The 18,091-nt window shown below is 41.2% G+C and overlaps 1 protein-coding gene across 5 annotated transcripts in view; it reads left to right on the forward strand.

The window, feature by feature from the left end:
• Positions 1–10,156, forward strand: part of TCP11L2 (t-complex 11 like 2) — a 39,330-nt gene extending 29,174 nt beyond the window's left edge. For all 5 annotated transcript variants that reach the window (XM_066263512.1, XM_066263493.1, XM_066263531.1 and 2 more), the window contains exons 9-10: positions 1,706–1,878; positions 7,796–10,156. In XM_066263512.1, the coding sequence (XP_066119609.1) occupies positions 1,706–1,878; positions 7,796–8,040 (418 nt within the window). In that variant the 3' untranslated portion in view covers positions 8,041–10,156. The remainder of the gene's footprint in view (positions 1–1,705; positions 1,879–7,795) is intronic.
• Positions 10,157–18,091: the final 7,935 nt, after the last annotated feature.

The raw sequence follows: 18,091 nt of genomic DNA on the forward strand, positions 1-18,091 counted from the left end.
AGGTAAAAATTTTGCCATAGCCTGACCAGGTGGTGGCACAGTGGATAGACTGTCGGACTGGGACATGGAGGACCCAGGTTCAAAACCTCGAGGTTGCCAGCTTGAGCCTGGGCTCATCTGGTTTGAGCAAGGCTCACCAGCTTGAGCCCAAGGTCGCTGGCTTGAGCAAGGGGTCACTCAGTCTGCTGTAGTCCCCCGGTCAAGGCACATATGAGAAATCAATCAATGAACAACTAAGGTGCCGCAACAAAGAATTGATGCTTCTCATCTTTCTCCCTTCCTATCTATGTGACCCTGTCTGTCCCTCTCTCTGTCTCTCTCTGTATGTGTCACACACACAAAAAATTTGTCATAAATAATCTAACTTTAGGTTGTAGAACCTCAGAGGTAGGTTCAGTGTAGATTTATAACAAATTCCAGCCAAGGCAGAACACCAGGACTTACTTCTTGTTGTTAATGATGATAATGATAATAAACAGTCTTTTTTTTCTTCTTTTATTAAGCATTTGCTACATGCCTTACAATCTGCCAAGAGTGAATACAGTCATATAGCAAGCTTAGTGTTAGAGTCAGGATTTGAACCCAGGTCTGTGTGACACCTCAGCTTATACTGTAATCACTACATTACACTGCCTCCTATCATTGGGCCTCTCATCCTTTAATTCCCGGTTTCAACAGAATTTTCTTAAAGACCCTGTCTGGATAGTGAAGTGCAATTTTTAATCATTATTCCCCAATAGTGCACATTTTTTAAGCAGGGGAGAGAGAGAGGGAAGGGAGAGAGATGAGAAGCATCAACTTGTAGTTGTGTCACTTTAGTTGTTCATTGATTGCTTCTTATATGTGCCTGATCAGGGGGCTCAAGCCAATCCAGCGACCCCTTGCTCAAGCCAGTGACTTTGGGCTTCAGGCCAGCTCTCACAAGTCGATGATCTTGCTCAAGTTGGTGAGCTGCACTCAAACCTGTGCTCAAGCCAGCAACCTCTAGGTTTCAAACCTGTGACCTCAGCATCCCAAGTTGATGCTCTTATCAACTGTGCTACCACCAGTCTGGCACAAATGCACCTTCTAATTACCTCTTTTTTCTTACCTATTAAATAACCAACTGATAATTACTTTTTACCACTTTCTGAACTCTGTATATTGCATTATTGATCAGTTGTTTGAAAGTGGCAGTGAGAAGAAGCTTCTTATCTTTGGGCATGATAGGTCAAAAGTTTTAGGTAATTTGCCTTTATGTTATTGAACTCTGTATATATCTTCATTTCTTGGTTTGATTAGTGTTATAGATTTACTGCTCAGGCATAGATAAATGAATTGACTTGACCTTATTTTCCAAGCAAAAAGAAATATGTACAAATGAATCAACTAAGACCGAAGAGTTTATTTTAAGAATAGATATTTTCTTTCCCTTTCTAATAGCCCTGCAGGAAAATGGGATTGCAGACTTATTTTCAGGGATCACATTTTTCTGTCTGTGCTTTCTTATATAAACACTATGTACAGAATTAAGTGTTTTTAAGCATGTAAAGTCTGCTACAAATACGGGTTGGTGATTGGGAGCAGTTATTATTTTCTAAGTTCATTATAACGAGGTAATTGTAAGAAAAAATGGGTAGATGCTTACAATTGGTATGTTAAAAAAACAACAATAAAACTGAGAAATGAAACCTCTCATTGATGGGATTTTTTTTCTGTTTTGTAGGACCTTTAACTTGAAGGAAGCCCTGAATTCTATTGGTGTTCAGACTTGTGTTGAGATTAACAAGACCCTGATGGAGAGAGGCTTAGCCACTTTAAATCCTGAGGTTGAAGCTAATCTTGTAGGTCAATTTTCAAGCATCAAAGAGAAGGACAATCCTATCTGGTCCTTGATTGGTGGGTCCTCATATTTTTATTATTTTCTTCCTCAATTTCATTTGCATTACCTTGCTGGTTTTGACTAATGTTAAGTGTCAGTCAAAATTTACTCTTCAACAGGTTACCTGCTGCTTTTGGAGAATAAATTTGAAAACATGAAGAAAGCATTACTATAGTGTGTCCATAAAGTCATGGTGCACTTTTGACCGGTCACAGGAAAGCAACAAAAGACGATAGAAATGTGAAATCTGCACCAAATAAAAGGAAAACTCTCCCAGTTTCATACCTATTCAGTGCAGTTTGATGTGGGCTCACGCACAAATTTTTTAGGGCTCCTTAGGTAGCTATCCCGTATAGCCTCTACAGACTCATCACTGACTGATGGCCTACCAGAACGGGGTTTCTCCACCAAACTGCCAGTTTCCTTCAACTGCTTATCCCACCGAGTAGTGTTATTCCTATGTGGTGGCACTTCGTTATAAACGCGCCGATATTCACATTGCACTTTGGTCATGGATTCGAATTTAGCGAGCCACAGAACACACTGAACTTCCTCTGTACCGTCCACATCTCGACTGGCATGGCCATGGGCTGCTCCGCTGTATACACGGTGTTACGTCATCATCTGCGCATGCGCACATGCTGCCACATCATCCTACAGAAACTGGGAGGGTTTTCCTTTTATTTGGTGCAGATTTCACATTTCTATCGTCTTTTGTTGCTTTCTTGTGACCAGTCAAAAAGTGCACCATGACTTTACAGACACACTGTATTTTTAAGGGTTTGGGACTTGCTGCTGCTCCTCTGTGTGTACAGAGTGGAGTAAGTCGTACTTCAGGCCTTCTTACTATCAAGCCAATAGATTTATATGAGGAAAATAATGAAATGCTGCCAGTAATGTTAAAATCCTAGATCAATACAACAATCCAAACGAGCTGACAGTATGTTCACATAAAGTAGGTGTCAATACTGCTGTGAGCTAGCCTGAGCCAGCTGAAGCCCCTTTCTTGGTCAGACTTAAGAAGACAAAGAATGAAAAGGCTATGGCACAGGGAGGCATAATGAATGGGCTTTTTTGTACTTGCTTACTAAGAAAGTGAATATCTGGCTGTCAAGCTGTGTTGATGAGCTGGGGAAATGGAGAATGTATCAATTAGAACATTTTCTGTTACCTGTGACTGAGAATCTAAACAGCTGAAGCAGAAAGAGAACATTTTCTCATATAACTGAAAAGACTGGAGGTAGGGTTGGCTGCAGGTACAGCTTAACCAGAGCTCAGACTGTGTCCCGGTCACTAGTTTCCCCATTTCCAGCCCTCAGCACTGCCTTCCTTTGGGCTGGATGTCTCAAGATCATCTCTTCCCACACAGTAAGACAGCTTCCTCTCAGGCCTGTATCTTCCTATGTTGAAAACAAGGCACTAGCCTCCCTGTTAGCTCACTGGCTCTGGCTGGCCTGAGTGGAGGTCATGTCTCACTCTTGACTCAGTCTTGGTGGCCAGAGGGGAGGAACTTAGGCCCTGAGACACGTTCAGTTCCTGGAGTCAGGGAAGTTAGCTTAGCCTGTAACACCTGATCTGACAATCGGACAGAGATGGTTTCCCCAAACAAAATCGGGTAGCCAGTAATGTGGTGCACAAAGTGAGCATTGACTACTGAGAGTGAGAAACAGAATGGAAGGAAGAAAGAAGTGTAGAACTAGACCAAACTAACTTTCTGGGACTAATCTGCAAGCTTTAAAAGTACAATGTTGACTTCCTTAAGAATACAAGTACTTATTATTTATTTGAAGCTCTCAAATAGTTTTTCTCATCCTTATCCTTGGGGACAGAGAATGCTGGAGATCTAGGCCACACAGGCCACTTACAGGCCACTTCAGTCCCGTCTGGTATGCAGCACTGCAGGCTGCTGAGAGGTGACAGGTGATAACAGTAACAAGCACAGCATGACCATAGCCGTCTGTGGCTGAGCCCTTGTCTGTGACTGAGCTCTTCACTGCATAACCTTCACTGGTGACAGGTCTGTCCGCACAGTCTCCAGTTGAAGAGCTAATACCTGAGAAGCCGTGTTCCACAGAGAAAGACAGACAGACTGTCTGTATTCTGCCACATACCATCAGCTGTATCCTTGCACCGGGCTGGGCCCATGGTGACATTTAATATTTGTGGAAGGGATGAAGGCAGTGGAGACAAGAGTGGTTGAGTGACTCTCCCACAAGGTCACATAACTGGCTGGTTACAGAGTAGGGCGTCTTACTGAGCCTGTCTGACTCTGGAGCTCATATTCTTAACTGCTCTGGTTGGAGCCAGAGCCCTGCTGCTTGTTGGCAGGGTGGCCAGAGCATCCCAGTGTTCTCTGCACCCTTGCTTTAGATAAGGGAAGTACTTGCAGTGCCATAGGGAGAGGGAAGCTGGGGGCCAGGAGATGCCCCCATCTTGAGGTGGCCTCTTAAAATACGATAAAACAAGTTTTTCCCACCCTTGTCTCCCCAATTCAATTTTCTTATTCTTTTGAAAATGTAAACATTTTAAACCTCATTCACAGTACTGTTGCCTAGCACTTTAATGACTCACCTGAGCAGTGGCTCTCCTTTGACTCTGGAAGCTGCAGGCACGCCTTTGTCAGGGACTCAGTTTGGCTGCTCCTAACTGGATAGATGCTTCTGTTATTTTAGTCTTGGCCAAAAAACTGACTCATCTGCAGAGGAGACAGAACCACTTCTCAGCATAATAGCAGTTTTGAAAGAGTTTATCCTTTAAACATTCTTGCAGGAAACTGCTTGGACCGTATCTGTGATGAAAATAGACCTGTGCTCCAGAGAGTCAGGCAACCAGTCTAATGGGAAATTTAGTACACAATTGATTCTCAATTTTCTGCCCACAGGGGAGTGAGAATAAATTAAGCACTTAGAGGACATGGAAAGGACTTGACCAGTGTTAGCCATAGTCTTCCTCTCCTCTATGCACAGTACCCACCATGGTCTGCCTTTTGTTCTTAGTTGATGTGCTATTTATTTGCAATGCAGTTATAACTCCCACCATGTTCTTAGACTTATAAAAAGATAATTAAAATTTTTCTTTCAGAACAGTTTTTTTTCTTTTTCTTTTTTTTTGTGTGGCAGAGACAGAGAGTCAGAGAGAGGGATAGATAGGGACAGACAGGAAGGGAGAGAGATGAGAAACATCAATTCTTCGTTACAGCTCCTTAGTTGTTCATTGATTTAATTTCTCATATGTGCCTTGATCGGGGGGAGGGCTACAGCAGTCCGAGTGACCCCTTGCTTGAGCCAGTGACCTTGGGCTCAAGCTGGTGAGCCTTGCTCAAACCAGATGAGCCCGCGCTCAAGCTGGCAACCTCGGGGTCTCAAACCTGGGTCCTCCACATCCCAGTCTGATGCTCTATCCACTGCACTACCACCTGGTCAGGCTCAAAACAGTTTTTCTCAAATGAATACCAAAACCAGGTAAATATATATTATTTGTAGACTACCTACTGTGTAGGTTATTTGCATGCTATAGCCATCTGCATTTTTTAAAAGCAATTGCCAATTGTACAGGTGATTATATACACGAATACTTTCTTCTTTTTAACAAATAATGAATAAGGCCCAAGTTATCTTTGCCTTTCCCAGCTCCCGTTCCTCCCTGACTCCCGTTGTCTTCAGTTTAGCATTATAGACCTTTTCCATTCCATTCTCAGTGAGCATTTGTGATGTGCCTGCCTCATGCCTGGCCAGGGATATAAAGATACAAGAGTAGCTCTCACCCTCAGCTCACCTAAGCAAGGGGACATATTCTCAAGTGACAATAATGTGGTGTGACAGTTTGCCAGATGGTAAGGAAAGCCACAGGAGGAGGAAACTTTAGGCTTGGCACTGAAGGATGCTTTTGACTTGGGGCAGGAATGAAGTGAGATGGAAGAACATTCTAGTAAAAGGAAGCAATTCTGGCTAAGACATGGACATAGGATATTGGGAACTTTGAGTTCTAGGTCAGATCTGGTTGGAACATGTGACTTTTGGGAGAAGTGTTTGGAAATAAGTTTCACTAAATCATGGTTGTCTGTATTTGATGAAGTTTATTCTCCTTAGTACACCTTCTTATTTGTGTGATTTCTGTTTCCAAGGCCAAAGAAAATTCTTGAAACAGCATGAGCTATAGCAGATCTGGTTTGTCCAGTACTTTTTGTCCAATACTAATAGTACTGGACAAACCTAATTTATGTTTGCACTTGGTTGCTTTTGGGAAGTAGTCTCGAATGCATACACATTGAAGCAGTGAGGCAGAAAGCACAAAGGAGAGGGCAACTGGAGTGCCAGTTGGGGTAGCACTCCTCATTGCCTCCAGACCGTTGGCCATGTGTGGGGCAAACCTATATTGTCCAAACCAGGACACTTTTAAGAGTGCTCTTTTTAATTATGCCAAGACCACAGGTGTAAACTTCAGCTGTCCTGGGAAAACTTGAATGTGTGACCATGTGATAATTGGGGCTCCTAAGTTTGCCAGATCTCTAGATTTTTAAGAGGAACCAGTAATTTGAATCTTTCTTTCCTTTTTCTTTCTCTTTTTTTTTTTGAGAGAGAGAGAGGGAGAGGGAGAGGGAGAGGGAGGATGAGCAGCATCAACTCATAGTTGCTTTCACTTTATTTGTGCATTGATTGCTTCCCTTATGCGCCTTGACGGGCCAACCAAGCAACCTTGGGCTTTTCATGCTAGTGATCTTTAGGCTCAAGCAGGCGAGCGTTGGGATCATATGAATGATCTCCTCCCAGCCCCAAGCCAGCAATCCCCTTGCTGACAAGCCTGTGCTCAGAGCCAGCAACATTGGGGCTTCGAACCTGCAACCTCAGTGTTCCAGGTTGATGCTTTATCCACTGTGCCACAACTGGTCAGGCCAGAAATTTGCATTTTCATATGAAATCCCCTGATTTTAAGTGGTTTTATTTTTTAAAAGCACTGTGTGGGCCAAATTGGCAGTGTCAGTTTACAAACTCAGCTTTATTGTGTATAACTAAAATTTGGGCATTAAGTACTGTATTGAGTTTTTGTGAAAGACTCCCTGACCTACCCCAAAAGTGTTCTGCATCTTTTATCAGTTAGCTTTTGCTATGTAATAAGTCATCTCTGATTCCATGGCTTTAAAAAAAAAAAAAAAAAAAAAAGGCAAACATTTAAAAAAAACATTTAAAAGAAAAGGCATTCATTTGTGAGTATTGCTCACAAATCTATGGGGCAACTGGGTAGTTCCTTTGGTCTTTCTGGACTCACACATGCATTTGTGGTCAACTGTGGCTTGGGTTGGTAGGCCTGCTGATCTTGGCTGGGCTCTCTCAAGTGTTTGGGAGTTGATTGATCTCGGATGGCCTCAGATAGAAGAGCTGGACTTCCCTTTTTGCTATTACGTAGCAAAAGCTAACTGATAAAAGATGCAGAACACTTTTGGGGTAGGTCAGGGAGTCTTTCACAAAAACTCAATACAATACTTAATGCCCAAATTTTAGTTATACACAATAAAGCTGAGTTTGTAAACTGACACTGCCAATTTGGCCCACACAGTGCTTTTAAAAAATAAAACCACTTAAAATGGACTTCCCTTCCATGTGGTCTTTCACCAAGCCCAGGTTTGTTCACATGTAGGCAGAAAGGGCAGATGTGAACTGTGCCAGTTGAGGCCTCTGCGTGGAACTAACATACCAACACTTCTGGATTCTGTACTAGCCAAAGGAAGTCGAAATGCCAGCCCCAATTCAAACATGGGGAAACAGACAACAACCCTTGATGGGAAGAGCTGCAAAGATACTTTGTAAAGGGTATATATACAGGGAGGGTAAGGAATTCGGAATATTACTGTAATCCACCTACCATTATTACTATTCTCATTAAAAAAATTATGTGCTTTAATAATGGGACAGATAAAGATATCTTATTTTCCCCCAGATAAACGAATCCAGCTATACCTGAAGAGCCTACTTTGTCATCCAAACCCTCAAAAAGGCAGGCCTCCCATGCCTGGAGGCCTTGCTGTCATTCAGCAGGAGCTGGAAGTGTTAGGTTGTCGGTATGTCAACATTGTGAATCTCAACAAACAAGTGTATGGACCATTTTATGCAAATATACTTCGAAAGCTGCTCTTTGGTGAGGAAGCCGTGAGGAAGACCGATACTTCACCTTCTGCTAACTAAAGAGGAACTGACATTAGATGAGATTGGAAATCCAGCACTTTGGTATGGAATCTGTTTCCATCAATGGCATTACAGACGCAGCACATTCTCAGTCCTGTTCGTGGTGCAGTGTTAGCCTGTGTAACCAGTAATATTAGAATTGCAGAAGACATGCACATATAGATCCTATTCATGCATCATTTTTAAGTTCAAAAGAGGTGTTTTTCATGAACAGAAAGCAATTTGTAGTTAAGTATATTACCTACATAATACTTAATAAATGTTTTTTAAGCATTTATAACTGGCTTATTCAACCCTTAAGGAGTTGTATTTCCTTACTTGTCACTATCAAATCTAATGATTTTTAATTTTGGTACAACTTAAAAGGTTGAAAGTTCTGAAAATAACCAAGGGGATTGATGTTCTGAATACATGATGTAAAGTAAGCATAACTGTTTTTGAAATGTGCAATGAAAAAAAAATTTTTTTAAAGAAATGCACAATGAAATTTTATTAATGTGTAATAGAAACTTAACACAGTAAGTTCTAGAATTCCACAGATGTACCAGTTCACATTTTATAATACCAATTGTCAGTATTTGTATAGAATTTAAATTTATTAAATATATTTTAAAGCTATATGCAAATTTTGGATAAAATCTCCCTTGTTCACTTAGAGAAAATAGAAACCCCTTCTAAAATTTTATTCTGGAGGTTGGTTTATGCAATTTATCCTGCTCTCTGAGAGAAACAATTTTTGCACAAATCACTTGGTGAATGTCTTTGCATTTCTCAGGCCATTGGTAAGATTTATATAAGATTTTGATATTTTTATCAAAAATGTAAGGCAGGAAAGGTTTGGATTGGTTTAGTTGTGAGAAGAAGGGAAGTTTAACAATAAAACAAGATGCCCAGGCAGATCCCCATTCTCAGTGAAGTTCATTGAAAACTAGTAATTGAACTGTGGATTTTTGAACCACATAGCTTGCTAGCAAATGCATTCTGTACTGATTAGATTCTTACCCTGCTATGACCAAGGTACTCTTCTAAATATCTTTATTTGACATTCTTGAGTATGAAATCAAACTTTGCCAAGCTAGCACCAGCTGTCGTTGAATTTTAAAGAAATCTACTTGTCCTGGAATTCCATACTTCTTCTGAAATGTTAAGGGAAGCATTAAAGTTTGGGAAGATTCAATCTAGAAAGTGCTTTATTTGCATAAAGCACATTTTTATTGTTTTGTTTTCTAAGGACTTACTGAACCTTAGTGGCTGATAGGCAAGGGTGGGTATTACCTACCTTTTCCTCATCATGACCTCCACCATGATGGTGCTACTCCTTTGACAAAGTGCTAAGAAATGATTGTGTGAATAAATTGTCTCCAATCTTCACATTTTAGAGCTATCTGCCAAAATTTGAGGAAGTTTTTTTTTTCACAATGACCAACACATACAAATCAGCCATTTTGTTCATTTAAGCAGGAGTGTACAGGTGGAAATTTGCTGAAGAACATAGCATTGGTCTCTCCCTCTGTATTTCCAGTCTGCCCATGCTTTTCTCTGCTTAGAAACCACAAGGTGCTGAAGATTTTTGTTTTCATTTTCTCTTAAATTGAAGTCGTTTTCAACTGTGTTCACTTCAGGACATGGGTGGCCAGGGAAGTCTAACATAGCAAAGTAAAGTATTGTGTGATTTTTTGGTTGTTGTTGTTTTCTGAGGTGAGCTACTTAACAGGAAGACCAGATGCACTTTTTAACCATCAGATTGGAATCTAGCTGGTATTCTTATATACTTGATTATACTGCAGCTGCCAGCAGGAAAACAATGTGCAAACATTTTTAAAAATGCATTTTAAATGAAGGGCATTTCGCTTTTTTTCTTTAAGTGGCAAAGTAAATCTCAATGTCTCATGTCTGGATTTAGGCAACTACATTTATCAGGATTTTTACATCATATCCCTTAGCATGTTGTTTGTTTGGTTTTTAACTGTTTACTTCTACTTTTAAGGTTTTCCTAACATGATCTTGTTTTGTAATGTCAATTTTATTAAACACCATACACACATTTTCATTCTTCTGCTAAAACATGTATTGTGTGAACTGTTAAATTTCAAACATTAAACATTATTTCAACATAGCTAGTGTCTCTTTGTCTTCTAAACCAGAAATTTCGTGCCAATCCACAAAAGAGTTAACTAGTGAAAAACACTTGTCTAAACCACCTGTGGATAGGTCAGGGCTGGACTACTTTAGTCTTTATTGTGGTTGTTCTAAAATGATTCTTCTGCTAATCGTCAGAGCCTTACAGACATCAGGTCATGTTCACTCTTTCATTCAATTAGTCAAGAAACACCTATTTGCATCTTCTGTGTGCCAAGAAGTATCCTAGGTTTTGTGATAAATAGACGACTAGACAGACACTGTCCTCAAGAAGTTTATACCTACTAAGAACAAACTTGTGAATAATTACAATAAAGTATAATAAGGGCTATAAAACAAATACACGTGTTAGAGGAAAAGTCATCAAACTCTATATGATGGAGATCATTCTTTTTTTTTTTTTTAATTTTTATTTATTTATTTTTTACAGAGACAGAGAGTGAGTCAGAGAGAGGGATAGACAGGGACAGACAGACAGGAACGGAGAGAGATGAGAAGCATCAATCATTAGTTTTTCATTACGCGTTGCAACACCTTAGTTGTTCATTGATTGCTTTCTCATATGTGCCTTGACTGCGGGCCTTCAGCAGACCGAGTAAACCCTTGCTGGAGCCAGCAACCTTGGGTTCAAGCTGGTGGGCTTTTCCTCAAACCAGATGAGCCCTCACTCAAGCTGGCAAGCTCAGGGTCTTGAACCTGGGTCCTCTGCATCCCAGTCCAACGCTCTATCCACTGCGCCACCGCCTGGTCAGGCGATGGAGATCATTCTTGATACAGAAAACGAAAGATAAGAACTTGCCCAGAGACCAAGAAACAGAAAGGCACAACAGGCCAAGTGGACAGTGGATACAATGATGTGGAGAAATGGTGAGCCCAGGGACCAGCATATGGTACAAGAGTGAAGGCGATGAGAAACAAGTAAGGTACACAGGTCTGGGTTGTCATACTAAACTGTGCATTTTGTCCTGAGATAAAGAATCATTGAATCTTTTGAGACAGGAGAATGTTATGAACAAATTATTGTTTTGGAAAAACTGCCCTGGCAAACAACACTTGCTGTTGATGCTAGAATATTCCTCTGTGTTGTGTGCATATGTATTACACATGCACTTACATGAACACAGTACAAGCAGTAGAAACAGGCTCTGGCAAACTGAAGCAGAAAAGGAGTTTACTGGATAGATATTAAGAACCTCAAAGACTACTTGACCGTGGGAATCAGTCTTGAAAAATGGGCAAGAACCAAGGCAGTGTAAGCTGCAGGATTCCAGCCACACTGGATTTAGTATGTGGCTTCAGAGACTGGTTTCTCAGCTGTCCTTGCTTCTTTGACTAGTTTGCTCAAGATTTAGTATCCCAAGTATCAACATCCAGTTGGAAAAATCTAGGTCATATGCCCAGACTCTTAATTTGTAGGTGATGGAATGAAGGGAGTAGCTGATGCTTAGACTCCCATGTTCCCAACAAAAGTCACCCAACTAGGGGTTTCTCTGGAAGAGTAGGCTGAGGAGCAGAAAAACAAATCCACTATAATGTACATTCATGAGGTCTTGAGAATTTGAAAGTAAGGAGTGTGTGAGACCACCTAGTCCAGCATTGCCTCTGAGAATGGACACCAAAAGATGATTTAAGGAAGGGCATAATCACAAGAAGTCGACCTTTATTATTGTGTGTAGATGAACTACTCAACAAAAACTTCCAAATCAGGGTAGCCTCAGTATAAGACATTTCTCAAATTATAGTTCAAAATGGGCTAGGTGGTGTGGGGGTGGGAGGCTCCTCCAGCCATTCAGAGACCCAGCTTCCATCTGTCTTGTGACTCAGCTGTCCTCTACATCTTCAGAGTATTATGGTCCATTCCAGAACCCAATCCCATGCCCTCATCTAACCGCGAGGCAGGAAAATGTACCCAGGAGAAAGAGGCTTGCATGAATTTTGGTAAGCATCCAGTTTCCTTGAGTATGCCCCATAAACCTTCTTTTCATAAAAATAAGTTTAAAATTATGTGTCTGCTCTGATCTTTTAGTAGCTCCTCAGAGCACTGTGTTGGGAGGATTTTGAAGCCAGTTCCAGAACAAGGAGTAGAGAATTCTGGATCTTACTGGCGAAGTATGCCATGGGCATAAGGAGTGACACCTTTTGTAAACATTTTTTATTTCTCGCTTGACCCCCTTCTTGAAACTAAAGTTTAACCTGTTCTACCTCTGAAGATGTTTGTTTTTATTTTCCCCACTTGACAGCTGAGGAGACTGAGGAGTAGAATAGCTGCAAAATTTCCTACTCCTTTAGCGAAAGTCGCATGGAACTGAGAGTCACAGATCTGAGTTTGAATTCACTTTTACTAGTCAACAGCTATATAAACTCGAGCCAGTCTCTTATCTCCCTAAATCTCCCCAATGGAGATTTCCTACTCTACTACCTACCTACCTCACAGAGATACTATGAGAACCGAATGAGATGACGTACTTGAAACTGTCCGCAAATCCCAACGCATAATGCAGCCAGGGTACATTATAAAAACTGTAATTTATTAGTCCTAAATCTCTTTCAAGCTTCAAGAGGTTTTAGTATCGTGAGATGTGATAATTAAGTACTTAAATACATAAAAATAAAAATTGTGATATCTCATCAGAAGCATGGTTCATTAAGCCCAATATTGTCATTGGCAGAAAAACTCAAGGGTATATGGAAGGCTGCAGTTACTGTCCTTGATGTCAACTTCAAAGGAGAGTGGCAGAACCCAACATGTTCTGATTTCCTTTAGTAATCAATCATGACTTTATTATCCATGATTTAATCTAACCTTTTAGAAAATATGTTTGTATTATCAACTTGTGCCCTCTTGTTCTCTATTTTTGAAGTGAAGCTTTATTTTTTTCTTTTCTAAGCTTACTATGTTAGTCTCTTTAAGATTTCAAAGGAAGGCACCTCGGGATTTAGTGCAAGGCTTTATGAACAAGAAAGGAAACCCAGGAATCTGTCCCAACAGCTGCACTGGCAGACTTGGTGGAGAACCTAAATATAATTTTCCCCCCTAAAATAATAACAGCCTTCAAGCACTTACCCATATGGTAAGAAAAACCCTAAGGATTTGGTATAAATGGCTTCATACAACTGCACAACAGACTGTAAGGCAGACTCTATCATTTTTCCCATATGTGCAAAGTGACACTTAGGCAAAGGAAGTCATCCAAGGTCACTGAGCTGGTAAGTATATTTGAACTCAAGAAGTCAAACCCTGGGCCCTGGCCGGTTGGCTCAGTGGTAGAACGTCGGCCTGGCATGCAGAAGTCGCGGGTTCGATTCCCGGCCAGGGCACACAGGAGAAGTGCCCATCTGCTTCTCCACCCCTCCCCCTCTCCTTCCTCTCTGTCTCTCTCTTCCCCTCCCACAGCGAGGCTCCATTGGAGCAAAGATGGCCCAGGCGCTGGGGATGGCTCCTTGGCCTCTGCCCCAGGTGCTAGAGTGGCTCTGGTCGCAACAGAGCGACACCCCGGAGGGGCAGAGCATCGCTCCCTGGTGGGCGTCGCAGGGTGGATCCCGGTCGGGCGCATGCGGGAGTCTGTCTGACTGTCTCTCCCCGTTTCCAGCTTCAGAAAAATACAGAAAAAAAAAAAAAAGTCAAACCCTGGAATATGTGCTCTTAACTATATGCTACATTGGTTTCCTTAGGTCATCAAATGAAAAGTTTTTACTGTCCTGTTGCTACCAAATGCTGACTTGTTATTTTCTCTACTTTTGCTTTCTATAACTGCCTTCCTTCTGGTTCACCTTAAAAACGTCTCAGGAAAGAGGATATGATGCGGTCTATTTGTCATTACTCAGTATGGACACCCCATCTCCCACTGACCCTCACTGGGTAGGGGGTCTCATGACAAGCCACCTCAGCTTCCTTACATGGCTATCTTTGGCAGGTACCTGGCTCTATTTGGCAGAATGATAATGTCACAGGACGCAAAGCGAGGCTTTTCAGAGAAAGGCCTGTGGGTATGGCAGGCAGCTAGAAGTTTTGTACCACTCAGTCTTACTCAAAATGCAAAATGCTCTCTGATTACAGTCGGGACTTCTGATCATATTCCTCCATCTGTGAAATGACAGACTTCAAGGACTCCCCCTTTGCACTTGCCTTTTCACACTGAAGAGCGCTTATTCTTTCTCCAACATTGTTCTGGTCTTCTCTAGTTCTAGTATGAATTTATTCAGGTATAGAAATCAAGACCACACATTTTCCCACCCTGAATGGATGGAGGTTTTGAAGACAGGATAATCTTTCTTTTGTTTCTAGTATCTTCATGTTGAAGCCTCTCATAAGGTCTAACTTAACATGGCATAAAGACCATTAAGGTTCAGCCCCAATGGATTTTTTTAGTGTCATCTAGAAACACTTCCCTTGATGGCCCTATGGGAGAACTACACTCAATCACCAGAATGTGGCATTATGTCATTGAAAGCCCTCGTGCCATTGTGCAGGCTGCTTTTCTCTGCTTGAAATGTCTCCTTCCGCCCTCCTTTCACTGTAGTATTATGATGGAGAGGTTAAAAGCATGGACTCTGGTGTCAGATAATTATGAATTTAAATCCCAGCTCTGCTTGGCAAATTTCTTAATCCCTATGAGCCTCAGTCTCCTTACCTGTCAAGTGAGGATAATCCTACTTATCCCCCAGGGGTTCCTCATTAAATCAGAGAATACACATAAAGTGTTATTCTAATGTACGGCAAATAGTAAACACTCAGGGAACAGAAGCTTTAATATTCCAGGGCACAGCTTGGACACTTCTGCTTTCCCCTTTCCTTTTCTTCTTTTCCAAATGAAAGGAGGAAGGATAGAAAGACTCCAGCATTTACCTGACCGGGATCCACCCAGCAACCCCAGTCTCAGGCCAATGGTCTGCTCATCTGGGGCCATGATTGCAACTGAGCTATTTTTAGCGCCTGAGACTGAGGCTCTACAGAGCCATTCTCAGCACTTGGGTCGATATGCTTGAACCAATCAAGTGGGAAAGGAAAAGAGAGAAAGAGACAGAGAAGGCAGAGGGGTGGAGAAGCAGATGATCTCTTCTCCAGTGTACCCTGACCGGGACATCCACACACTGAGCCAACGCTCTACCGCTGAGCCAACTGGCCAGGGCCTGCACTTTCCTTTATTCTCCTTTAACCAATGCCCCTGTTTTTCCCACTGCCTTACTCACTGTCCCACCTGGCCACCCAAACACTTTTACATATGTGATAGGATAGTAGTCCAGGGTATCAACCATTTTCCCTCTGCAATTCCCTTTCCCTAACTGCCTCTATTCAAGCTACCACTGTTTTTTGGCCAACATCTCAGGAAAAGGATGTGACAGCAGAGAACAAAAATCAGGAGATTGTTCTTAGCTTTTTGGTTTCTGATTTTTTTTTTTTTTTTCTGCTTAGAATATCAGAAAGAAGTCATGGATTTCACCAGGGAGTGCAAATGCTGACACCTCAGGGGCCAGGTGATGAAAAATTGTGGCAATTGTGGCGTAAGGGCTAACTCCACTCAACATCAGCCAATTATTGCTATGACTCTGGGACCCTAGCAACCACATCCTCCTCTTTTCAAGAGAAATTTTAAAAATTAGGATTGAAAAAAATTGTAAAACAGAACATTGCATTTATTATCAACTCATTCCATGTTTTTCTTTTAAATTATTTTTTTCCACACACATTTATTCAGGAACAAACCCATTGTGTTTGTCCCTGAACATGGAAATACAAGGACAGACAAGACTGTCTCTGTTCCAGAAGGTCCCAGTCTGAAGGAGAGCTAGGAATGAGCAGAAGATATGGTACTGAGTGATGGGTCTTATGTTAGAAAGTGATTCTCAAAGTGTGATCACCTGGGAACTTATTAGAAATGTAAATATGCAGACCCAAGACAAAAACTACCAAATCAGAAAGCTGAGGTTGTTTTAACAAGCTCTCCAGGTGAGGCAGTCTAAAGTTTGGGAACCACTTTGACAGCAGGAAGCCAAGAAGACTTAGGAACAGAAAGCCAAAACATTTAAGCCAACCCTGACATCTCTTTTCTCAAAAAAAATTACTTCATGGCCCTGGCTAGTTGGCTCAGCGGTAGAGCATTGGCTCGGCGTGTGGAAGTCCTGGGTTCGATTCCCGGTCAGGGCACACAGGAGAAGTGCCCATCTGCTTCTCCACCCTTCCTCCTCTCCTTATCTTTCTTCTCTTCCTGCAGCCGAGGCTCCATTGGAGCAAAGTTAGCCTGGGTGCTGAGGATGGCTCCATGGCCTCCGTCTCAAGCACTAGAATGGCTCCAGCCGCAATGGAGCAACACTCCAGATGGGCAGAGCATTACTCCCTGGTGGGCTTGCTGGGTGGGACCCAGTGGGGTGCATGCGGGAGTCTGACTGCCTTCCCACTTCTAACTTTGGAAAAATACAAAAAAATAATCACTTCACAGTCCCTTCCAGACTAGATTCTAAATAGGTTGCTCTCTGCTAATTCATGAAAATAATACAAAAGTGTATCTGTCCCTAAGCAAAGTGTAAAATCCTGAGCAAGAGTTCTTTTTTTCTTTCCTTTCTCCTCTTACTTTCAGAAATCAGTAAAATACTTAGAAGATATAGACATTCAAAATTACTTGAAGTAGCTAATTCAGCAATTAGACTAACCTGGGTCAAGGTCTGTACATTTATGAGGAAATGACAAATATATATTTAACAGATTTTTATAATTTATTGTAGTAAAACATTGTTTACCATTTTAATCATTTTAAGTATCTATTCCAGGGGCTGTATGTTCACATTGTTGTGCAATCATCGTCATCCATATCCAGAACTTCTGCATTTCCTAAAGTGAAACTCCTTACCCACTAAACAATACTGTTAGTATCTCTTGTTTTGTTTTACCCAATGGGATTTTTTCCTTATAGATTTGTATAAGTTCGTTTTAAACTAGGGATACCAAGTCTTTGTCTTTTGTCAACTTGTGTTTCTAAAAACTCTATTCATGGTGATTTTTAAAAATCTGTTCAGAAATTTAATTTTTTTTCATGGAATTCTAAAACTATGATTAGAATTATATTATTAAATCTATGGATTTCTGACTGTTGCCTTGATGGCCCTCATCATCACACGTTATGAATAAATTCACTTGCATTTTCTTATAAAGTTTTGTTAACATTTAAATATTTCATCCATACAGAGTTTACTTTTTTTCCTAAATGGCTAATCAGCTCTTCCAACATCATTTACTGGATAACCTATCTTTTCCTTGATTTGAAATGTCACCTTTTCATACTAAATTTCTCCTTGGCTGATATTTATTCCTGGACCTTACCTCCAGTCCTTTTAGAATTGAACTGTCCTGTGAGTTAATACCACCTCGCCATGGTTATTTTATAATAGTTGAATAATATTCTACTCACATACACGCACTGTATTTTTATTTTTTATTCATGTATTTATTTTTTTACAGAGAGAGGAATAGATAGACAGACAAGAAGGGAGAGAGATGAGAAGCAATTCTTCATTGACGCTCCTTAGTTGTTCATTGATTGCTTTCTCATATATGCCTTGACCGTGGGGACCCGAGTGACCCCTTGCTCAAGCCAGCGACCCTGGGCTCAAGCTGGTGAGCTTTGCTCAAACCAGAAGAACCCAGGTCCAAGCTGGCGAGCTCTGGGTTTCGAACTTCGGTCCTCCCAAATCCCAGTCCGACATTCTATCCACTGCGCCACCGCCTGGTCAGGCCGTGCAACCGTATTTTTCTTAAAACCACTCTCCCTTAAGCATTTGGCAAATTTCCTATTTAAATATACTATACAACGTGTCGTTTTGGACTGACTGAATTACGTGAGCTCTCTGTCTCCGTGGCTCAAGTTGCTTAAATTACTCGTTTACCCCTTTCTCTTAATTATTTTTTAAATTACAACCA

This window comes from Saccopteryx bilineata, chromosome 1 (genome assembly GCF_036850765.1).
Source record: "Saccopteryx bilineata isolate mSacBil1 chromosome 1, mSacBil1_pri_phased_curated, whole genome shotgun sequence".
Taxonomy (NCBI): Eukaryota; Metazoa; Chordata; class Mammalia; order Chiroptera; family Emballonuridae; genus Saccopteryx; species Saccopteryx bilineata.